Below are 25,485 nucleotides of genomic sequence, written 5' to 3' on the forward strand. Positions count from 1 at the left end.
TGACTATATATTCAACAGAACTCACAGGGAAATTGAAAATCATACATTTCTAGGATCTCTACTGGTTTAATAATGAAATTCCCTTGTATATCAGATGATCTTACTCTGCTCAAATCTCAGCACTGGAATTAGACACAGTTGTTGAAAATAAATCCATTCTTACATTTACAGGCAAAAATGTTTTATTACTACTGTGAATGATAAATAGCTGTGATGTTCTGCAGCTGCTGAAGTATGTGAATCACTGTCAAAGATTAAAATTAGATCTCAGGCTGAGTAGGATCAGAAGGGATTAGTAGTATTTGAAATATGGAATTATGTCATAATTGGGTAAACACAAAAACATACAAAAAACTTTCTTCTGCAAACATTATCCACATGATAATATCTGGAATAAACAACTAAAAAGTCTTCTAGAAAAATACTGAATTACAGCAGTATAACTTTATAGTTATCACTACAATGAAGATGTACCTTTTTTATCTCTAATGAAATACACATTTGGCATTTATACTAAATTTAAAGAGAGGAATTCTGGACTAATATAGTCCTGTGTATACGATAACATTAAGTACTGCAATGATCAAAATATTATAATGTGAAGCTACCATTCGATTAATCGTTATACATTTTTCTTGACATGCATTTAGCATGGAAAACTATATAAAGTACACAAAACTCTCAGCAATGCAAATAATTAAATAATGTATCATCTGGGCACCAATCTTGAGTCTGAAATTAAAGTTCTTGGTAGAGAAATTGTTATTCCATCTTAGAACTATGCTATACTTGTATTATTTAGAACTGGAGGATATTTCAGAGAACACCTAGTGTTGAGTTATTCTCAACATAGCATATAATTACATCAACCCTAAAAACAGTAATTTTCAGTATGAAAAAGTTGTATTGGAATACAGAAAAGCAGAAAAAAAGCACTTTTCTGGAGCTCTTTAAAGGGCTCACGTCTTTGAAGTATATTTTTGAATCAAATCCAAAATGTTGCACAGTTGAAATAACCTATTTAAATACTTACAGTTCATGACTCAGTGTAAGGCAGGTATGTCAAATTCAATTTCATTGAGGGCCGCATCAGCATTGCGGTTGCCCTCGGAGGGCCGAGTGGGTGTGGCTACGGTGGGTGTGGCCTACTGTGTGGGCATGACCAGCTCAAGATCGTTCGCGTCAAGGGGGCCTGTGGGGGCCTGGGCAGGAGTGGGACAGATCTGAGGGTCTCTGGCAGAAGGGGGTGGGACTGGGGCAAGTGCCAAGGCATAGTCCATTTCTTCATTCCTCACAAAGGGTGACACCTCCCCAGCATGCATCCAGGGGGTGGGGCTGAGGCAGCAGGGGCTGGTTCCTCATTGTTTCTAGATGGCCTTGTGGAACTAAGACTGAATGCGTTTCAGCATAGATGGCCACCACAAAATTGTACATTGGCTCCCAGCCAGCCTGGGCCAGGGCCAAGTCAGTGGGGGCCGTTCCCTCACTGTTTCCAGGATGGCTTCGTGGGCCACATGAAACCACTTCGCAGGCTGCATCTGGCCCCTGGGCCTTGTGTTTGACATGTCTGGTGTAAGGTTGGTCTCACAGTTAGTATCATATCACTGGCATGGCCCAGATGTTGATGGTTTTGATGTTTTTCCACTGTTCAGATTTCTCTTTAGCCATTTTCTAACTCTTTGGATGTAACCCAAAGTTGGATTAAACACATTTTTAACTTGTTCATGCTTGTTGCTCATTATTATTATTATAGTTCATTGGACAATCAGCCATATGTTTAGACTAGGTTTGGCATTTCTGTCTACCTATCAAGTCCTTTCCAAGGGCCTGGGGTAGGCAATACTCATTCATTCATTCATTCAATCAATTTCTATAACCACCCAATTCAACCAAGTAACTCTGGGTTACAATTTTAAAATTATAATACAATTTAAAAACATTAAAAGGGTTCACAAAATAAATAAGTACAGAGAGTAGCTATGATGATTAATCAGCTAACAATAAAGCCAAGTAACAGGACCCTCAATGCCACATTTTTAATATGTCAGTTGTGGCAGTTGTGATTTATGGAAGTTGAACTCCCAACATTTCTGAAGATCATCAGATTGGGGACATCTGCTTTAGAGAAATCATATCTGCATATAAGTAGCTGCTGAACTCAATAGACTGGATGGTAATATACATAAAAGTAAATACAACAAGGTGATTCACTACTTTTTTTATTAAAGAATTTTGCCAAATGTGTTTTTGATCCCCAGTTTTGACAATTAAACGCTAAAGTCACAAAATAAATCCATGGTGGTTTACTGCAACCAGAAGAGAAATGTTCCAGACAGGACTTTATATTATACAGAATTCATATATTCTGTAAGCCAAGAATTTTGATTGTGTTTTACGTAACAAGCTTTGTGGCCTGCTTCATTTGCAAATCTGAACCATAATAGATTGTATAGTTCAAACACTGCACAAAATCAAAATCAAATTAGTCACATTACGGTATATGTGAATCCAGCCGTAATTGGTAGCATGAGCATCCATGGAGGAGGGGAAGGGGGGGGGCAAATGACACAATCAAACAAATGATGTTTTGTATCCTATCTACTTGTGTTAGATGCCATGATGCAAATGCATAATTGTATCACTGTATCATTTTTATGACATCACAATGTCTTCTAACAGATACCTAAAATTGGTATATAAATTCTATTTAAGCAATAATACAATATGACCTAAAGGTTAGACCCATGCCAGGTTTATAGATTTTGCTAAACTATTTATTTTTATATACAAACTAGCTACCACGCTTTGCAAAGGATGGTTTATAACACAGCACGTGAACCCAGCGAACTGCAACCTATTCTATAACCCAACAGTAACCAAGCCATGGCTTCGAGAATCTATGAACTAAGAGACGAGGCCGAAAGGCGCACTGTCTGAGGCAAAACGCTCCCATGAGCTCCAAAAGGGCTGGCCTCCGAGGTGAGCCAGTCCCAGGAAGAGACAGGATAGCCTGCTTGCTTTCTGCTCCAGTAGCGGCAGTGCCGTAACTCGGTCACTAAGTGGCGCCAGATTTCGACGCTTCACGCCGAGCTCGTCGGAAACTCGCACTCTCTCTCTCACACACACACACACACACACAAACACACACACAACCCAAACCCAACACCTCGACAAGCACGCACAAAGCAGCTGGGCGAAGCTTTATAGCGGGCTTCCCGGTGTTTTTACTCCGAGCCAAGCCGGAGAGAGGGGGGGGGGGCAACTCGAGGCGGACGGAAAGAGCGACGCAGCTCCTGACAGCGAAGCATTTCGGCTGAAGGTGAGTAGAACTAGAGCATCCCGGCTGGAAAACTTGCAGGTGGCTTCACTGGCGGAGGGACATCGCGCTCCCGCCCGCCCGCCCCGGTTTTGATCACGTTCTCACCGGCGGAGGGGCGGCTGCTGCGAGCTTTTGGCGGGGAGGACAGGGCGGGATTGGGAGGAGAAAGAAATCCCCACCTGGTCGCCTCAAACTTTGCCGAGAATCCCACCGCCGGTGGCCTCTCTGCGGCTGCTGCTTGTTTGTTTGGCAGTTCGGTTCCAACCGCTCGGTGGCCCTCGGCGCTCTGCACAACGGGGAAGCAGGTGTGAGAGGCAGCCCCGTTCCCCAACGTACCTGACTAGCCCACGTTGTCCCTCCTATTGTTACTCTCCCCGCTGGGTTTTTGAACACTTGTTTGTTTGGTTTTTTTTTTTTAAGTGCCTGACCGAGCCGGGGGAGGGAGGGATATTCGTCTTCCCTTCTCCGCATCCTTCCACTCTTTCTTTCTTCCCATTTGGCCAGATGTACAGGATATTAGCCGTAGCGCTTTGGTGTTTTCTGCAAGCAGAGGGCAGGCATCCAGAGATCACCCTTCGTAGCAGCAACAATGGCAATTTTTTGGACAATGACAAATGGCTGAGCACCGTTTCCCAATATGACAAAGATAAATACTGGAACAAATTCAGAGATGTAAGTTGAATTCCTATGCATGTAGGTACAGTATGTGTATTGCTCAAAAAAGGTATCCTGGGATTTTTTTTTTCTCTGCAAGGGACTCTTCAGTGGACAGGACATGGCTACATCTGTTGTAGCTGCTACCGTAGTGTTGGAAGGAGGTCCTTTAAAAATCCCCTGGGTTTTATTTATTTATTTACTGTGTGCGTGTGTGTGTGTGTGTGTGTGTGTGTGTGTGTGTGTGTGCACGTGCGTGTACATGTACGCACATGCGTGCTTTGGTATGCTTTCAGATAAGTGGTTAGTTTTCTTGGTCTTACGTTTTTATTTAAGACTTCCAGGAACTTTGCTGGTTTGCAAAATTGATCACTGTGAAATCCTGACAGTTACATACAGAACTATTTATTAACCGAACCCCCATCTTGGTGAAGCTTTGTATTGCTGTGGGTGGTAGGGAGATCAGAAGCATGCTGTTCTGAGCAGTTGTGTGAAAGGGTTTGTATTTTTTCTTTTCTTTTTTTTCAAATTAGATATGATCATAATTCAGGGACACTTTCAGATGCATCTTTATAGGTTATGTTGTGAAACAGCATATTGTTTTGTGGCAGGGCAGCAAAATATATTCTAAGTGAAACTTTGGGAAAACTGAAGATATTTGTGTTATTTATCAGCCAGGGAGGAGAATGAAATGGGATGTGTTTTGTCTGTGTTGACATCAGTTAATAACAGTTTGATCTTAACCACTTGTAATTCCCTAGAAGAGTCAAGTTCATAATATTATGTAACTACCATAGGTGAGATGGTTCATCAGATGAATCATAGGATAGTAGTTCAGTTAACTTGTTCACCACAGAGTGTTCTGACAACAATAAGGTCTGCATAGGATTGCAATAGTTAGGTGTTCCACTTATTTGTATCATATAAGATCTTGTGTGGTGGCACAGTCAAAATGTTAAAATGAAGTCAACTTTTCTAGTTCCACTTTTTAAAGTCTGTAAATTACCATATTATTTTCCAATTGAATTGAGCTATAATTCAATCTCCCTTGGTCACATTTTTTCAGGTTTGGTATATATTAAATATATGATGAATTTCAAGATGTATTAGGGATAAAAGTATCAAGTGCAGTCTATAAAGTCAGAATAAGTGCTCTTATTGTAAAATCCATGAAGTATAAATTGAAGCCTTAATCTTTGAGCAAAACTGAATTTAGAAATACTATAGAAAGTGATTTGTCAAAGATGTCCATCTTTGAAATAATCTCATTAAGTTGAAACAAACAATCAGAAATGTTACTTTTGAAAGTTACAAAAGAGCCATTGATCAAATCTCATATAAAAAATTTCAGTGATACAATTCTGTTTAGTCATAAATAAATAAAATAATCTGGAAAACAAATATAGACAGAAAGTCAACAAGAAGTCAACCTATTTCAGGGGTAGATTCAATACATTTCAATCTTTTAAAGCTTTTATCAGGATGCAGACATGCTGAGGTAAATATGGAGAAGGTACAAATAAAACTTTCCACTACTATATTATTTTTCAGTAATCAATTCATAATTTCTCTTTTCATGAATGCTTATCTGTAGCCTAAACAACTCTAAGAAACAGCTTCGGTTTTCTTCTTCTTTGCAAATCCTTCTGTATTTTTCCAGTTCCAGACCAAAAAGTAAACCTGCATGAGGTTAATTGGTAAAATAAAATTCTGAGATTGTTTCATAAGCCTGCTTTGCCATCTGTGTAAACCAACCAGACACTATAAATTTGAGAGAGAGGCTTCCAGATTGCAGTGGCAGAGATTGCCTTTCTGAAATGGTACCAAGGAAAGATGCATTTCAAAGCATATTTAAAAATGGGTGTCATATAAGCCACTCTATTTCTTTCAGTAAAACAGTCTGCACAGTTTATTATTCATATGAAGAATATGCTAATATGCTGAACAGTGCTTACTGTTTGCCGTAGTCTCAACTGCTTCTTCTGTAATGGACAGCACACTGGCAAGGCTGCTATTATTTTTCTTGTGGTTGCAGAAGCAATTTTTCTTTTAGGGTTGGAAAGAATAGCAGAGACATCATCTCCTGGAAAATGTAATGACTTCTGGCCAGTTAAAATGAACAATAGTTTGAGCAACACCAACTCATTTCACTGGGGCTTATGTACCAAATATTCTTACAGCATGATAAATGACATTTTACCTCAACTGTAGAATGACATGGAAAATTTGAGCTTAGACATGTTCTTTTGAATACAAATATTCTTTGAGTTACAATAATTCATTTAGTGTCTGTTCAAAGTTATAACTGCACTGTAAAAAGTGATTTACAACCCAGTCCTCACACTTACGACTGCTGCAGCATCCTCACAGTCATGTGATCAAAAGTTGGACACTTGGAAGAGGGCATCCAGCATCTTGGGGTCATGTGATTGCCATTTGCAACTTTCCTAGCTAGCTTCTGACAAGCAAAGTCAGTGGGGGAAGCTGGATTTATTTAATGACTATTTGATTCACTTAACTACAGTGTTTTGCTTAGCAATCATGGCAAAAAAAGATGTAAAATTGGACATGATTCACTTAACAATTGCTTTGCTTAATAGCGGAAATTCTGGTCCCAGTTGTACTAGTAAGTTGAGGACTACCTGTATTCTTGTTTGAACATGAAACATGTCAAAGATACAAAGCAAACCAAGATGGGAGCAGTCCCTTTTGTTTTAGGAATAACAGAATGTTTGGCTAAGCTGTTGTCAGCCCTTTGAGGTAAAGGATATACGGCTTCTAAGTCTCTTGGAAAATACTTGAGTGTGGTTGAGGTGCTGTAACAGAATGTTGAAAGCCTGTCAAAGCTACTCTCTATTTCAATTTGCACCTAATCCAATCAAGATAGAGTTGTTTGGAATTCATTTCTCATGCTTTCTAATTTCCCAGGTCTGAGGTATCCTTTTTTTTTTTTTTTGCTGACATTCCATCACACTTGTGTGTTTTCACTTAGTCATGTGAATCATCATTGATATTAAAAGTTAAAATCTCATTAAGTGAAATTCACCCCTGGTGACCACCTGAACAAGTAGTTTTCCATTGCTTTCAGAATATTTTTTTGACCTCCCAGATTAGTTTTTCTCCCTTGCATTTCACAATGTTCTGCTCTCCAATTGTTAAGTAGATCTGATTTTACTTAGCTTTTTTTGAAGTAAGGTAGTGCCAAAAGACAGAGAAACAACCTTTCTCTGGTTTCAGTGGAATGTGGCTTCCTATTGGAAGTAACCCTTACACAGCTATTCCAATATCTGTACAATGCTGTAGTCTTTTGCTGTGACTTTCCTGTGTCTTAGTGAAAATAGTTGTAAGAGTTTAGATCTCTGGAATGAGTTCCAATAATCCAGCTTTTTTATAAGTTGAAGTATTTATAATGTCAAACAAAGGGAAAATACTTTGGCTTTTGGTGAATTGTCAAATAAAATGTGCAAGTTCATCCTTTACATGGAAGAGATAAGCCTTTAAAGATGGATAGAGGTAAATGGAAAATTGCATCTTGACATTGAAATCCTGAGCCAGCGGTCAAAATACTCTGTTGGAAAAATTCTAAAATAAAATGAAAAGCATGTTGCTAAAAGCATGTATTTCATCCAGAACTATCTACCACTGAACAAAAAGGGGGCTGCAGTGTCCAACCCATATACAAAAGGGCTTTGATTCATGGCAGGGTCCTCCATTCACCACCGCATCCCATTGTAGATATTTTTGTTTTTGGTATGTGGAAGTCCACAGGCCAATCTGGATCTCGCCTCTCATGTGCTGCAGTTATTTGTAGGAGGGAAGGTGGAGCTTTATTTAGTATCCCAAAGTTAGTAACAGGCTGCCTCAACCCAGCCATTGTTTCTATCCCATGAAACCTCAGAAGTACCCCTCCAGTGTCCTTATTGTTGCCATTTTTGCAGTTAACAATGCTCCCCGTGAATCGCTCAATGTTCTCTCTTGAACAAAGGGAATCTACAAAGCCAGTTTACAGCCAGTCTTCAGCATTGCCTTGCTGCATTTGTTTTCATAGTGAGGGAGAAAAAAAAAATCTCTGATCGATCCAATTTAAAGAAACATGGTGAAATAGGGAAACAGGCAATTTAACTTTTGTAAAGAGGAAAGTGAACTGCTCAGAATAAAAATGACTGGGATATAGTGGCATGGCACTCTTTATTTAATAAACTTATGCCATCTAGTTCTCAAGTTACCTTGACTTTAGCTGGACTGGAGAAGAATCAAGTAGAATGAAGACAAAAGTTTTTGACTATGAGAATCTACATCCTGCACAGTCCAGCTACACTCTCTGAAGGAGATGGGTGGCTTAGAAATAGGAAATATAAATAAGTTTTTGTAGGGATATATTTATCTCCAACTTTCTTCTGTTCATAGGATTCCCCCCTTTCTTATACTGTTCATAGGATTCCCCCCTTTCTTTTCTTTTTCTTAAAAGAGACATGTTGAGTAATTGGGCTGAGAGAAAGTAGCTGACCCAAAGGCACTCAGTGAGTTTCATAATCGAGAGTCGATTTGAACTCTTTAATGCCATAAACACCCTTCCACACTGGTCTCTGTACTTGAAGCCTATTTTCTGTGTCACGGCAGAGTCAAAAGGTAATCAGCTGAACTGGAAAGCTCCAAGCACTGTAGAAAAATAGCTGCACAAGTGTTTTCCACTAGAAGAAGGGGCTCATGAAGCCATCCTAGAAACCTCTAAAAACAGAGAATAGTGCTTTTATTCAACACAATTTGATGATATGTTTTGTAAAAACAGAAATGCTCCTTCCATCTGTGTGGCTTGGGTAATCCAGCAGAGAGCATTTGCACTATGGATCAAAGAAAAGAGAAGCTTTGATCTGTTCCTTCTGCAAGTCCTCTTTCTTCTTCCCTCCCCCTTGCTAGGAAAAAAAAAATTACTGGTATATCAACTAGAACAAGATGGGATATAGTATTTGAGGTTAAAAGAAGAGAGAATTGGCTAAGATGGTTTTCCATCTCTTATAAACCAAAACATCCCAAGCAGAATTGAAGGGAATGCTTCAACCAGCAGAAAATTGCTGGAATCAAGCTCATTAAAAATAGAAAAAATATTCATTATTATGCAATGGAATACCATAATTTCATAAATTTCAGTGAAGATGCTATTTTATACAGAGGATGCATTACCAGTTTTCAAATATGGCAGGGGTGTCAAACTGCTGGCCCATGGGCTGGATGCGTCATGCCGAAACCGCGCCCACCCCATTGCCAGCAGTGGGAAAAAAAATTCACAATACGTCATGTGATGTTGCGAGTTTGATACCCCTGTGCTACGGCAATACTGGTCAGTTATCATGGCTGCCTTTCTACCATTCTCAGTCATTCTTCCAAACTGTCTGCCTCTTTTTTGTCCCAATGGATGATTCAACCAGAAATGCAAAAGTGCACCAATCCTTTAATTATTATTTAGCTGGTCTCCCATAAGATTATATTGCAGTGAGAGATTTACAAACAATTATCAGTCAAGTTCATAACTTCAGCACATTAATTAATGGTCATCTTCAGATAATCTGTGCATTTATTAAACTTGGAGTTTCCACATTTAAGTTTAGTTACATCGGCATGTTCAAGAATCTGAGAAAACATCTTACAGGGTTGAAAGTCCTGTAGAATCAAATAGGGTTTTTATATGCTGGTAGAGAGACTGATAATCTATATATTTAACATGTTAATTTCTCTAAACAAGAAGCTACCATTATCCCCCTTTTTCTTAAAAAAAAGGGTCACATCTAGCTGTTTTGTGAAATTAGTGACTTCTTCCCATGTTTTTTTTCCTGTTTTTCCTCACCTCTTTGGTAGCAGTACTGAATTTTGTGCAATTCTGCTTTTCCTTCCTGCCTCTGAGTAGGTTCAATATTTAATGGGATAATGCAATAATAATTTATATTTTTGAAATAACTTTGGCTGGATGATACTTTGCAGATTTTGGGCATCATATCTATATACACCTATTGATTAGCTTGCTGCCTGAATATAGTGACCATCACAATGAACAATCTTTTATGTTTCATATGGTGTAGTAGAGCAGCAGTCCCCAACCTTTGCGGCTTGGCAGTCCAGCTGGAGGGGGAGAGGGGAATCTGGCTGCATGAGCAGCAGGCTGGCACACATGCAGCTCGACTCGCACGAGTGGCAGACTGACGTGCATGTGCATGAGCACTGGCCCGCCGCTCACGCAGCACAGTTGTGAATAGGCCACGGCCCGATAGTGGGCTGTGGCCCAGGGGTAGGGGATCCCTAGTATAGAGATTAAAGCTAGGATCAGGGAGACTCTGGCCATTGAAATGCAATGGAGGCTTTAGGCCAGTTACTCTCACAGTCCACCCTACAGTACCTGATGAGATTGCTGTTGTGCAGACATATTAAAAAAAAATGGTTATGTACGCTTGCAAACATGGTGGAAAAGTGAAATAAAAATCTAACAAATAAATTATCTTACAAAGAGAAAACAAGTTGTAGTGGCATTTTTCCCCCAGTGGCAGCACACAAATAATCCCTGTTCAAATAGGAGTGACAATTTGTCTGTACATAGTGATAGCTCCCATTTCTAAGCTTGTTTTACTGTGAATAGCCTGACTCGCAGAAGAATTCTATTATTTTCTAGTGCTGTCATATCCAGAAGGATGAAGTACATGGGTTATTTGATTTTGATGAAGATTTGCACAGCTGATTCACTGTTCTATGAAACATTTTTACATGCAGCCAGTATTAATCATAAAACCCAGAAAAATGTTTTGTACATATAAGGCAAAGCAGGGTTCTGATGACATTTGAAGTAACATTTTCAGTAAAATACTGAGTGATTTCTCTCTTCTCCTGCCCCCTTCTTTTCAGAAATAATTATTTTAGATTTCAAAAACTTTTTTTTTTTTGCTTTCCTATGCTTAATGGAATATGATAAGAGCAAATCAGCGTGGAGACAGTTGAGTGCTGGGTTTGAAAAGGCAGCATAAAATAATAGAGTTAGATGTTAATCGTATATACATGGTATAAAAGAGATCTTGGGTATAAAATCATGGTATAAAAGGACCAAGGGAAAAAAGAGTACCTCAAAACATAGTTAACAATCAGGAGATTTTCTAGTCATTCTAGAAGAGGATTGGATCTTGTCCTCGGACTTGCATTCTGGGAAAAAGAGGATCAAATAGCTCTCAGAGACTCTACTTTAACAAATTCACTTGCCCATGGTTGCTAGAATGTTGTTGTATTCAATTTCTAGGATAATGTGAATTAACTCCTTAATAATAAACCTTACTAATAAGACTCTGTGGTTCTTTTTGAATGGAAAATGACATTGCACACTGGAATTCTAGTTAGCCTCCTAGCAGTTCCATGGAGGATTAAATGCAGATGTGTAGCATATGTGAAAGCATTGCACTTTGTAGTCCTGAAGCATTTTATCATTTTATTCTACTGTACAGAGGCAGCAGGCTTCATCTTGATGAGGCAGTTTGCATGACTCAGTGACTTCATATGCCATTAATAATAGCAACTATTAGGAAGAGCTCTGTTTATGCCAGAACAATGATCTAAAATTCAACATGATACAGAATTAAACAATTAAACCATGTGGCCGCCACATTTGTAAAAGAGCTTCAAATAGTTGTTTTACCTAAGTCTTTTCACTTAGCTCTAATCTATGTGTATTAATAGTCAGCTAAGTGTTATATCATTGCTCAGCTGCATGGTATTGGTAGATATGAGTCTTTTCCAATCTGGCCAAAGCAAAGATGCCAAAAATAAGTAAAAATGTTATAGGAGTCTTTAAAGCTGGGGTTCTTATAGCATGCCATAAATAATTGCCAGACTCACTGAAGCATCATTAGCTTTCTTATAACTAAGTGTTAGGGAATCCATTGGCTTCTAAGAAAACAAGGGTGAATTGGCTGCAGCTCTGTAGGAATGGAATGTCAAATATGAAGTATAATTTAATAATAAACATTACTTTAAAAGTTTAACTTGCAGTTCAGGCCAGTTATATCAAATGACATATTGGCCTTCACAGTCCCTTACTGCCTTTAAACAAAATTTCTAGTTTTGTGCAAGCATTAAAAGAAGAAAAGTTACTGCTCCTTTCAAATGACTTCCCTTTTTTAAGAAGAAAAAAAGAAAAAGAGTCTAAGAACCTTCTGTTTGTCATCTATCAATAAGAGCCTTTATTCCAGCAATGGTTAAATGTAGTATTGCAGGCTAATTCTACCCACAGTTCAACATTGATTCAGCCTTCCTTCCTTCTGAGGTTGGTAAAATGACCCAGATTGTTGAGGGCAATATGATGACGTTGTAAACTGCCTAGAGCAGGGGTGTCAAGGTGAGTGGTAGCTAATCCAGTTTTGCATGGTGCCAAGCATGCATATCTTAATGGAACTGCTAATTGCAGTCCCCATGATGGTAGTTCAAATTGAGGAATCCCACACATGTATATTTTTGCAACTTTTTGGAAATCTTAGTAATCAAACTTGGTCACATACATCTTGATATGACTTTCTGGAGCTTGGATTTTATTCTTCTAAAGAATGAACCATTGTGCATTTATTATTAGTATTTTCTGGAAATTATTTCCTCTTTTTATTACTAGGGAACAAACAATTACACTAAGATTTAATACTTAATTATGTCTAGCAGTTTTCTTGGCTCATGCAGTCCCGTCTCCTTCATATCAGTTGTGGGAAGGAAACAGAAAGCTTTTGTTTCTATATTAAATTAACACTTGGTTGCTGTGCTATCCCCATACGGGCAGATTGTAGTAAATCTTAAAAATGATTCCAGTAGAAAGGCATTTTCAAGTAGTTTTAGCTTTTGATCCACACAGCACACTCTAAAGTATTCAAAATGTGTCCACAGCTTACAGACTTCAAATAGTTCTTTTCTTGTTACCTTTATATGAATAGCAGCAGAGATACACTGTTGGGAGTAGCTTTAGACATCATTCAACATATCTACTTTAAGAAGCAGTATCCATAGTTTCAGATAGAAGTGTTTCCTAATACCACTATTGTTTCTTTGACAACTGGCATCCAAAATATCAAGTTAAAACTGATTTGACCTTTAGTACGAGATACATTGTCTTGATGTTGAAAATCGTATTTCTTAGTTGAAATCATATATTCTACCTTGCCTATTTTATTCCAGGTTGGGTTTCCCTCCCAGTTATTTTGAACATCTAATAATGACTCATGTAATTACCTTACTCTTCCTTATTTTTCTTCTCCTTCAATTTAATTAGGCACATGGGATTTTAGTTTACCTTTTTTGCCCTCTCACATTTCTCAAGCTCGTATTTAGTAACTTACCAGGTAGATCTTGTAATATTTTTTTTTTGCCTATCAAAGGAAAACAATTCATAAAGTGTTTAGTTTGATATCTGCCTGAAAACAACAGAAACAGTATGTTTATCCAGCTCTTGGTAGGCCATAATATTTAACTAATGGGTCATTAAATGATCATTAAAAGTCTACCTATATCTATGCAACCTTAACTCAATACCTTTCCATTGAAAATTTGCTATATATTTTTATGTATGCAGAGATCATTTTAAATAATAAAAACTTCATTACTGAACATAGTGATAAAGATCACTAATATTGTCACAAAATTAAAGTTAGTAATTAGGAGAGAAACAAGCATATATTTGTTAAAAGCCCTTACTTGAATAGCTTCATTTTTTTAGCACAGGTTTTTGCCTAAAAAAGAAGTAGTAGGACAATTTTAATTTTGATATTTAAACTATTACATTGTGTGTCTTGAGTATCAATTTTATTTGAAAGAACTGTAGGTCAGTTTGCTGAAAAAGCACACATAATTAACTTAGTTTCCAGTTTTGCTGAGCTAATACAAAATGTTTGTTGCATTCATAATCACAGATGGAACATATGGCACAGACCTAATTTTAAAACATTACAAGTAATACTTAACTGTATTTAGTTTCTTTTATTAGGTTTACATTGAGGAGAAAACTTTTAATCTAATTGTTCAGCTATGTAAAAGGAATTGAAAAATATTTAGAAATTTAATGTTTGAGAGATGAGAGATGAGAAGAAATTTAGAATTAAAAGGTTATTAGCTTGTTTTATTTGCATATGCTTAGGATGTGAAGTGAAATATCTTTGGACAAATCAGCCTCTGTTTGGGATTTTTGTTTAAATAATTCCAGAGATACAAATTATTCTGCAATTTAGAAGTGTTGGAGAATTTTTATTGATGGAGTATGGTATTCTTTCACTTGTTTAGTTAAAGTAGTAGGTATGTATGAATGTCCCATTTAAATTTACTCTAAACATCCATAGCATAATAAAATCCAGTGCTGTTTTTAAAAGTGAAAAATTAATGAAGCATCTGAGTATAGAAAAAAGCTTGTGGCTTTGCCTCCTTGTTTTTAAAATGGTTTAAAATGTTTGCACATTTCTCATTTGAAAAAAAAGAAGTCTATTCTTTTCTTCTATTTCCAGTTTCACATTAACTTTTCAAAGCCAGGAAGTGCAAGAAGATTTTTTCTGCATTTCACCATGACACGAATTGTACATAGGAAGCTAGAGGGCAAAACAAAATAGTTTCTTTGGTCTGTGTATTCTACCTAGGAAAGCAGTTTGTTGCCCTGGAGGCACTGTTGCTAAGGTCTATGTGAGCTCTTCAGTACTATAAGATTTTAGATACAAAACCTGACTGGTAATTAGTTATGAAGTGATCCTTTCCACAATTCTAAATGAAAAAAGGGAACTTTTGTTTATTTCCTCAAGTGGATGAAAACACTCTAAAGCACTTTATTCCTTTAATCTAACAGATATATTATGTTTGTATCTCAAAGAGGTTGGAATGGATTATTATATCTAGTCTTATATTGTCTGGATCAGTTGGTTTCAGTTTTCCAGTTTCTTCTTGGTTTAGGTCAGTGGTTCTCAACCTTCCTAATGCCGCGTCCCTTTAATACAGTTCCTCATGTTGTGGTGACCCCCAATTATAAAATTATTTTCGTTGGTACTTCATAACTGTAATTTTGCTACTGTTATGAATCGTAATGTAAATATCTGATACGCACGGTGTATTTTCATTGTTACGAATTGAACATAATTAAAGCATAGTGATTAATCACAAAAACAATATAGCAATGCTCGCTGGAGAAGCTTACTCTTCCTTGCTCAAAAATGTTGGGAGGGAGGGACGGGGAAGGAAGGAAGGAAGATTTAAGGGGAAAGGAAGGAAATGGAGAAGGAAGGAGATTGAAGGGGAAAGGAAGGAAGGAAGGAAGGAAGGAAGGAAGGAAGGAAGGAAGGAAGGAAGGAAGGAAGGAGAAAGAGATTGAAGTGGAAGGGATGGAGATGGAGAAGGAAGGAGATTGAAGGGAAGAAAGGAGAGAGAGATTGAAGGGGAAGGGATGGAGATGGAGATGGAAGGAAGGAAGGAAGATTGAAGGGGAAAGGAAGGAGATGGAGAAGGAAGGAGATTGAAGGGGGAAGGAAGGAAGGAAGGGAGGAGAGAGAGATTGAAGGGGAAGGGATAGAAATGAAAGGAAGGAAGGAAAATTGAAGGGGAAAGGAAGGAGATGGAGAAGGAAGGAGATTGAAGGGGAAAGGAAGGAAGGAAGGAAGGGAGGAAGGAAGGAGAGATTGAAGGAGAAGGAAAGGAGATGGATGGGTGGAAGGAAGGAAGGAAGGATCGATCTTTGGAGAGTCATGTTTTTCCAGATGGTGATGAACTGCAACTCCCAGCATTCCCCACTTCTCCATAGCCTGGCAGAGAGCCAAGCCACAGCACCTCCGGGGCCTTGGAAGCGGCGCGGAGGATCCGCGTGCCTCAGAGCTGCCAGCCACCCTCTCGCACCCGCCAGCCTGGAGCCCCCATCCCCATCCCGGCACCTCTTGTCCTTTCCCAGCTGTCCCCCCAGGACGTGCCCACCCCTCCAACCTCCTGAGTGCCATCGCAGTGGCGGGGCCACGAGAGCCCCTTTCCACACAGTGCAGCCTTTCACCACCACGACCCTTCCCCAACTCGTCGCATGTGAGAGGGGTGTGGCTGGAGCACTAGCTCCCGCTCGGAAGGCAGCGCTTCTCCCCTCCCAGCCCAGCCAGCTGGCCTCCAATGCACATGCGGTCATCGCTGCCACCTGCCCGCTTCTGACGCCCGGAGCCTGGTGAGCTGGGAAGGAGCTGCTCCTGCCCGCCAGCCCCAGGGCTGTGCCAGGTGCCAGAGAGCTGAGGCGGCCTCCGGTGGTTCGGGAGGCGGGCCGGGTGGTGTGGGGGAGACTCTGGCATGGCATGGAGGACGGCCAGGGGCAGAGCATGGCCGGGCAACCAGGAGGTGTGGGGACTGGCTCGGCACCGCAGCTCAGCTCAGCCAGCAGTGGCAGCAGAGCAGCCCAGCAGCAGCCTTCAGTAAATTTCCTCTAAATAAGCCATTGTTTGTCTGGCTGAAGATGGCTTGGATGGCTTAACACGGCAGCCAAGCATTGATTTATGGTGTGTAAAAGAGGCTCTGTTCACATCTGAGAGGGCCAGATAATACTTTTTACTGTCTCTTGGAAAGCCAGAATTAGAGAAAGGACAAATCCTAAATCTTGGCTGTTCGGCTTGGCCCGGCCGCCCACGCAGCTGAGCCGGCCCAGGGCGGCATTGGGGGCACACGCGATGGCGCTGTGGCGGCAGGAGCAGGTGCTGTCAGAGGAGAAGGGTGCCCTGGAGGTGGAGGAGTGGCGGAGGAGGATGGCGGTGGCCGGATAGAGGAGCGGTGTCTCAGTTCCTAAGACCATCGGAAATATGTGTTTTCCGATGGTCTTAGGCGACCCCTATGAAAGCGTTGTTCAGCTCCCAAAAGGGTCGCAACCCACAGGTTGAGAACCGGTGGTTTAGGTTCAGCTGCCTTAAAAACGAACATACATAGTGTTTTGGATGATTATCTTCGTGAGGTGGCTTATATTTATCTTAACACCACAATGAATACAATGCCACATTAGATAATTCAGTCATCTTTTATACTGTATTTTCATTTCTTAGATTTTTTTAAGTACATAGAGAAGGGGAAAAGTTCTAATAAAATAGATGACACTTCTAACTGTATACAACTATATTGTTATGACTTCTAAGAACATTCTGTTTATTTAGCATCAGTAACCTCCAATTATTTAATCTTTTATAGCGTATCTTTCTCTCCTGGATGTCAAACTATGCTATTTTGCAAATTATATTTTCTGTATGCTACCTGAAATCCTATATACAGAATACCATAGTTAGAAGGGACCTTGTAAGTCATCTAGTCCTTGTAGGTCATATATTTTCCCAATAGGAATTATAAGAAGCAACAAAAGACTGCAAAAATATAAGAGCAACAGGATTATTTAGGAAGAAAGATTCTGCCATGAAGGGATTCTTTCTTCTGCCTAATATCATAGAATTAAGAAGTGGGAAGGAACAATTAGGTTATCATCTTTGCAAGAATCCATCTTGAAGCATCCAGCCTTTTTCTGAACACAACTACTGAGAGAGATCCTGCTATGTCTCATGTAAAAGGTTCCATTTTCCTATTCCTGTGATGGTTAGGAATTTCTCTTTCTCTCTGTATTTTATCTCTTTCTTGCTCTCTATCCCATATACAATGCAGAGGAGCAATATTCATATAGTTGTGTCTTTATGTTTTAAACATGAGTGGGTGTACTTTCATCACACTGATATCCTCAAAGAAGGGCCACTAGGCAGTGGTGGGATTCAGCCAGTTCGCACCACTTCAGTAGAACCGGTAGCTAATTTTTTGTTGCCCAGGCCCAGAATGGACTTCAGGAAGTGGCATCCACACAGAGAACTGGTTGTTCACATATTTGAATCCCACCACTGCCCAGCTATATAGCTGCCAGGAGTCATTCTTGAATCATATGGCTAAGAAAATTGATGAATGAATATACAAGCAAACAAGACTTTCCCAATTAATTTCAGTATGACACTGCTATACATGAAAAGATAGTTAGTGTAGGTAAATAGTGTCCAGTTGTTAAAAGTTGGTAATCAAATAAGAGGCTAAAATAATGATGCATCATTTAGGTTAATAGCTATTGAAACATTTTATAACAATCTGGCTGAGCTGTGTCAATATGAGAATGCAGTTGATATTTGGGTATTAGAACTGTCAATTACAGCATGCAGGGTATTCTTCCTTGTTTATATTTTGAGAATTTTGTAGCAAGGGTGGGATAATGAGCCTGAGAAAAGCCCAGAGGTTTAGCTCTAGGAAACTCTCCATTTGTTAGAGATGTGAGTATCTGGCTGTATATTTCATGCTAGAACGATGGCGAAAATTTATAACCTGTAGATGTCTTGTAATATTGAGAAAATGTATTTGTAGCCCATTTTACATTATTACTAAAACTTGATTTGATTCCTGTTAACAGAGTGAGTGTGATGTTTCCCTATGTTTCCTACTGTATTTTCCATTTAGTCATCCTACCTCATCTGTAGAAATGAAGTAGATAGACGAAAATAGAAACAAATAACAAAGCATTATCATACCGGGAAAATGTTTGATGATGGTAGCAAAACCAATAAATATTTTAGAAATATTCTTTGTTTAGTGGAATTTTGGTTTTAATTTTGAGAAAAGAAAGAAAAATAAGTATGGATAATCTCGGTTAGTGACTATTTATGTAACGACTGTTTAAAATTATGATAATGCTGAATGGGGAGAGTTAGGGATGATCCTCAAAATTGCAGCCATTGCATCCCCAAGATCACATGAACATGGTTTGGGCATTTGGTAACCAGCACAGATTCATGAGTCACAGCATCCCAAGTCACTTGATTGCCAAACAAAGTCAGTGGGGAAGCTGACAGAAAGTAGCAAGTTTTAGTCAGTGGTGCGATTCAAATATGTGAAGAAACAGTTATCTGTGTGGATGCGGCTTCCAGAAGTCAATTCTGGGCCTGGGCAACAAAAAATTAGCTACCGGTTCTGCCGAAGTGGTGCGAACTGGCTGAATCCCACTTAACTGGCATCACACTTAACTAGTACAACCAGTATTACCATAACTGCTGTTTACGGTGCTTAGTGATGTAGTTACTGGTCTCAGTTACACTTGTAATTATCTGTAAAAAAAAAAACCTTATAAAAGAATGGAGATGAATAACAAATACCAGGATGAAGTATGGCATTCCTATCAGCTAAATTTATCAGTTTAATAGTAAATGTCTCATACTATCTGCAAACAAGCACTGTTTTAGAATTCTCACTCTGGAATGCTTCATCAGTTTAGCCTTTGGGAGTATTGACTCCAATATTTCCTTTCCTTACTGCATAAAATAAGGCAAGCATAATATTCTGCTCTTGCAGAAACACATCTAGAATGTTAAAAAAATAAATGGTGAAGAAACTTTTATCACATGAATATCCAATCCCAAGTTTCTTGTAAATGATGTTAGGTTGACTATTTAAAATGCCAGGGTTCACATCAAAAGTAGCAGTAAATCTTGCTCTCTGCACACTTAATCTCTTATGTGGCACTTGACAGAAAGCTTTCAGATACATCTCAGCTAAATTAGGCTATGTTGCACCTAAGAATGAAGCTTGAGATACATACAAATGATTTGCTCAGTGTAGTGCAAAGAAATCAGTGCCTTCGTTTATATCTGTGCAACAGAATTTAAATTCTAGGCTTTTTCCTGCACCGTATTTGGCCAATATCTTGGTGGCAGTGAGAGGCAGCGGGTGAATGTTTTATAATATCTCTCTCTCACCTGGGATCCCCTGGTTCCCACCTCACCAACATTATACTTTACAGTCTGCAACAATATGAGGATTTATCATTGTCATGACCTTTAGATCGATCTCACTGTGCTTATTATTACTTCAGCATGTCTGCGAACAAAATAACATTTTGGTAAGGCTACAAAGTGGTTTATATATTACTACTAAGAATATCATTTTTAGCACACATCTTTCCTCTTCAATTTTTCTTCTTTCAGTGTTCTTTTAATTTAGTTTCTCCCTCCTTAATACGTGTCAAGGCTAGCCGAGCTCATGTATGGCTGTGGCTAGTTATAAAATTACAGTACCTGTGAGTCAAGTACTTTTAATACAATTGTAGTTTCAGCATTGTTTGTGAGGATAGTATAGCAATAGCCCTTGAAATTTTTATTTTGTTCTATAGTGGCCTTTGAAAGAGCAATTTTATTCTAATTATTTCTTTGCAATTTCCTTTTCAACTTCAGGCAGTTAAAAACTTAAGAATGGTTTTTTTTAATTGGTTCCTTATCCTGTTGTGGTGATTCTCTTGAAAATGTACTAATATTTTTGAATTTTAAATTTCTAATAGCTATTTTAAAGCACCATCAGTAGTTTATAAAACTAGTGCTTTATAAGCATTAGTTATTAATAATATAACTCAGTGCAATATAACTTTCATCAAAACTATTATTATATGAATCCTATAAAATGCTATAATGGAAAGCTGGGAATGAAATCAATATGTGTGCATTGTGTGTTTATGCGTGAAAGTATATAAGGTAAATCAGTTAATGGCAGTAGCAAGCTTTTGGATCCTTCTAGAGAGAAAGATCCTGGCAATTGAGGCAATGCTCATTTGCCACAAAATTCTTCTCCTTTCGTCTAAGCTCTCTGATTTAACATCTATGGTTTCTACCCATACATATTTTTTTAAATACCTAAAGTGGTTTGAATCAGTTTTGTTCCCTTTAATTTCTTCTATCTATCTGCTTTTCTATTTTGGAAATAGATTGTTAGATTATTCCAAAAGTTATCTACCCATCATATCACATTAGATTGTGTGGGCATGCTCCTAATCTCTTCCATTGAACATTGCCACCTTATGGGAGCTAGGAAGCACGCCTTTTCCATGGCAGCTTCTTTGTTGATAGCTCATTTGAAGTAATATTTGGCGGCAATTAAAAGAGACAAATAGAAACATACTCCTGCACCCATACATTCTCATTTACTGTAAATGGAGAAAGAATTTCTAAAATAAGCAAAGCTTTGCATAAGATATGTTTTCTGTTTGTGGAAATATTTGAAATTTAGCTCAAAATTCTGTGTGGTATGGTATCAGAATGGGATTTATTTAAAAGGATGGTAGGATAGATGGATGGAGAGATGGCTAGATAGATAAAGATAGCAGCTGATGGTAGTTTCTATCTCTTTTTTAAAACAATCAGTAACAGATTCTATGTTGATTCTTTATTCCACAGAAAACAGATTTTGCTTTAATTGACAAGGCAGTTAGCAAAGGAATATTTTAAAAAATCATGCTTAAACTACAGGAAGTTTATGAGTGAAATATTTATTATTTAAAGAATGACTTCCCAGTTGTGTCATCAAATATGAGCTCTGTTTATCCTCTAGGTCCAGCTAAAGCAACAAGGTCCAGGACCTTTTGAGGGAGGACAAGATATTTGTGGAATACTCTATCCCTAGTGGAATAAATGTCCTCACTGGCTGATTTTAATACAAATGTAAAGACTTGCCTGCATAAGGAAGCATTCCCTTATCTTACAAAGTTTATGTATACCTTCATTCTCATGCTATTTACTTATTTTATTGATGCTGCTTTAACTGAAGTTATTTGCTGTTTAATGCTATTTATTTTTATGCAAACCTTCATGGCGAGCTTGCCAGGAATGGATAAACATAAATTTGGCAATCTCTCTTTGCAAGATACCACAAAAAGAAACAAGAAAGTCAGAGGTTATGCCATGCTATATTTGTAATTAGTTTTGGATTATTGAACACTGCAACTTGATACATTTTTTCCTGAGGGTATAGATTTTATAAGGCAATTGAGACAGCAAGGAAAGGGGAAAAAATAACGGCTTTGCTGGAGAAATGTACAGCAAGAATTGTGAGAGATGTCTTTAGAGATCAAGCAAAGTCTGGATCAAATGCATGGATTGCACTAAGTACCCAGACAGAGAGTGTACAGTGCCAGTCTCAAAGGAAATTGTAGGTCTTAAATCATCAAATCTAATGAGTTCAGAGCTTTTGAAGCTATATTGTGGATGGACCAGGGTAAAGTTCTTGGTATTTCATCTTTAGAAATCAAAAGAAACTTCAAGGTGGTTTTTAGATATTAGACTCATCTAGAGTTCCTATTGTCTCTGGGTAAGCTGATAAGCTAGAATTCCACACCCAAAGCTGGATTGCTGTCAGAACTTTCTTTCAGAGTTGGAAACACTCTTCTGAGGGCCTTTGTGCTCACCACAATGTTTACTATTACAGCCTGCTTCTGAGTGCTGTCCAAAGTAGTGTGGCCTGGTTCAAGGTGGACATACCCAATCACAGTTCCCCCTTCCCAAGTTTCTTCCTAAGGAGATTAAATTCCTGCTTCAGGCAGCTCAAGATCTATGTATCTATTATTTCTTGTAAGAGGATACTGTCTTCTGGATGAGAGGCCACGATGTCTGGACTGCCTGGAACAAACGTGCAGGCTTAGAACCAATCTTATGGGACACATTGATGCAAGTAGAAAGGCTATGTAAAGACAGCTCCAGGCCCTAGATCAGGGGCGTCAAACTGCCGGCCCGAAGGCCAGATGCATCATGCCGAAACCACACACACCCCATTGTTGGCAATGGAAAAAAAGTTGCGATAGGTCGCGACAGGTCACGTGATGTTGCAAGTTTGACACCCCTGTCCTAGATCTTTACATTGGCACTGCAGTAAAGGTTAGCTACATCAAAGCAGAGTAGAACCTAATCTGATCGCCTTCAGATTTGTTCATGAACCTTCAGAAAATCTCATTCCACAGTTGCAAAATAGCAATAGCAATAGCACTTAGATTTATATACTGCGTTATAGTGCTTTACGTCCCTCTCTAAGCAAATCCTTAGTTTATAGATTGAAGCTACTGATATCTCATTGTACCAAAATCTGGAAAAAAAGTAGTGCTTACCCAATTTACACAATGAAAGAAAACAAGTTAATCTATTGCTGAGTTCTGTACTCATAAAGTAATGCAGCTGAATGACAATTTCACCATTTACCCAGTTACATTACAAATGCACCACAACTTCTGTCTGTTTCTCACTAAAATAGAAAATCTTCAGTGAATCCTATTATAGTAAGACCAGCAAAATTGAAAATAGGGGAGATATTTCATAATTGGCAAGAAAAAAATCTTCCTGCTTTGTACAATTAAAGGTATATGAACATTCTGAGATACTTTCTGGCACTGTTTCTATTTGATCCAGAAGTTCTATTTGAAGTTCTATTTCATCTGTTGAAAGGTTGCTTGGAAAGAACAGGATCACCTGTAAGTGCCAAGATTTGACTTTGAAACTGTACTTCTTTGTTGTAGCTCTGCTCTGTTTAGTTGCATAATTTTCACATTTAGTTGGAAATAAAAAGATGAGAGACAGAAAAAAAGAAAATAGGAATATGGGTTTTCTAAATATCTATACAATATTTTTGTTCAGAATCATCGGAATGTTTTGAAAGCTGTGTTGTGTGACCTTGTTTTGTTTTTGATTTTTTTTCCTCAATGAAACCCAAAGGATTTTGTTATTATTATTGTTGTTATTTCTGAAATGTGCAAAGAAGCACATTTAAAATGATGAAAGCAATGGTTGTAATTTACCCATTCTTTTTCTTTTGGGGAGTGGGATTGCATAGCATGTTTATATGGGTTACCCAAAAACATATTTCAGTTTTTGTTCTTATAGAAAATATGATCAAACAGCGAAAGATCTTCCAGCAAGCTTCATTTCTGTGTTTCCAGTTTTTCTCCAAGGAATCTCTATAATTAGTTCCTTTTCTGTGTACAGAGAAAGTCTTTCCCTGGAGCTTTAAATGTACTGCATGTTACATTATCCTATGCAACAAGATTAGGCTGCACTCACTGTTAGCATAACACAAATGTAGCAGCTTATTAAAACAGTATATAATATAATTTTATCTCTTAAGAAGCACAAGTTAATTGATGGTTATCTTGATGGTTATCGTTGGCCTAATTGCAGAAAAGACAGTGTGGCGCTTTTATGTGCTCCACAGGAGGGTTTAAAAAGTAGAAGGGAAATCAGTCTGCTCTCAGTTTTACATTTAATTGGTTTGCTTTGCATGATAAGTGTACATTGGGTTCAGAGTTGAGACAGTAGCTAAGATTATTTGATCACTAATCATATGAGATGTCCCTGTATTTTTTGGTGGACCTATTTACCTTTTCTGTTTCTGCTTGCAAGTAGACAGCCATACAAGTTGTGAATTGACTATTCCCTGTTATTATACAAAGTAATATTCTTAAATGCATGATAGTTATACCCTGTTCTATATTTCTGATCAAGGGCTTTGGTGTTATGTCTGACTAGCAAAGTAGCCATCATCATCTGAATGACTTCTTGGGCCCCAAACTAGCATGAGATTATTCAACTGAAGCAAAAACAACACTCACACTTACAGAAGTGTTTGTTCTGTCTTGTTGTCTAAAATGCATCATACATAAACAGTTGAACATGATATGCCCCTGCAATTGAAAAATCTGTCTGATACATAGAAGGCAGATTCTACTGCTCACCATCTCGTATTTCTCTGCTCTCAATCTTGTCTTTCAATTCTGAAAGAAAGGGAAGAAATAATGGTTAGATTATCTTCCTTCCATCCCATCACAAAATCAAAGCTCTCTGTGGTTGCAGAAATAAGGAAAGAGAATGTACCTCTCTACCACCAAGGCACTAGATGAAGCAAAAACACCCAGTTTGCTGCTTTGAACACGGTACTCAGATTCAACCTGGATATTTTGAATCTGATAAATAGAAATCAGATCTAATCACATACTTCAAAGAGCTAATGTCCTGCTGAATGCAGACTCCAGACTTCAAGGACTAGGAACACCTCTATATATTTATGTCTGAATTATAGTACAATAATGAAAAGTGGGTGTGACTGTTTTGTCAAGTATTAGCAGCAAGAGTGGCATTAACTAAGCATAGAACTTGATGCCCAGTTTTTTCAAGATGTACTCCCATTTCTTGTTTCACATGGCAATGCATTTTTCTGTTCTTGTTGGTGGCTGATTTGATATACAGCCATCCTTGGTCATTCAAGTGTGTGGTGAGTTTGTTTCTTGGTGTAAATAGATAACACCTAAAGATGAGGTGACATGAGTGACATTTTCCATTACACAGTTCTGGAATATCATTTACAAGGGAACATTTGGCTTGATTTGAAGAACTACTATGGATTTTTCTTTTGAAACAAAGAATGCTATGTGGCGTTTGCTGATGTATTATCCTTCATGACAGTGAAAATAACTTGCTGTCAGGTGTGATTAATAATGTGCTGTTACACCATGTACAATTATATGGTGCTATGCAATGAAAGATGGTTAAAATGTAAAGCAAAACATCCAAAGGCTTTTCTATAATCTTTGGTTAAGTACTCTTGGTTAAGTGTTACAGGAAACAATGCCTAAGAAAATATTTCATATTTGTTTTGCCATGTATAATTCATATTTTACTTTTTAAGATACTGTGCTGGTT

The 25,485-nt window shown here is 38.2% G+C and overlaps 1 protein-coding gene across 6 annotated transcripts in view; it reads left to right on the forward strand.

Annotated features, from left to right (window-relative positions):
• The first annotated feature begins 2,908 nt into the window (after nt 1-2,908).
• The window catches only part of LOC120301243 (testican-1-like), a 400,730-nt gene continuing 378,153 nt past the window's right edge, over nt 2,909-25,485 (forward strand). The window contains exons 1-2 of one of the 6 annotated variants that reach the window (XM_039328200.1): nt 2,909-3,319; nt 3,824-3,991. In XM_039328200.1, coding sequence (XP_039184134.1) covers nt 3,824-3,991 — 168 coding nt within the window. In that variant the 5' untranslated portion in view covers nt 2,909-3,319. Of the gene's footprint in view, nt 3,320-3,433; nt 3,625-3,823; nt 3,992-25,485 lie in introns of those variants that run through there. The other 5 variants (XM_039328197.1, XM_039328201.1, XM_039328202.1 and 2 more) reach the window with 5 other exon arrangements.

The sequence above is a fragment of the Crotalus tigris genome, unplaced genomic scaffold, assembly GCF_016545835.1.
Source record: "Crotalus tigris isolate CLP2741 ecotype Arizona unplaced genomic scaffold, ASM1654583v1 scf7180000024373.493273, whole genome shotgun sequence".
Classification (NCBI taxonomy): domain Eukaryota; kingdom Metazoa; phylum Chordata; class Lepidosauria; order Squamata; family Viperidae; genus Crotalus; species Crotalus tigris.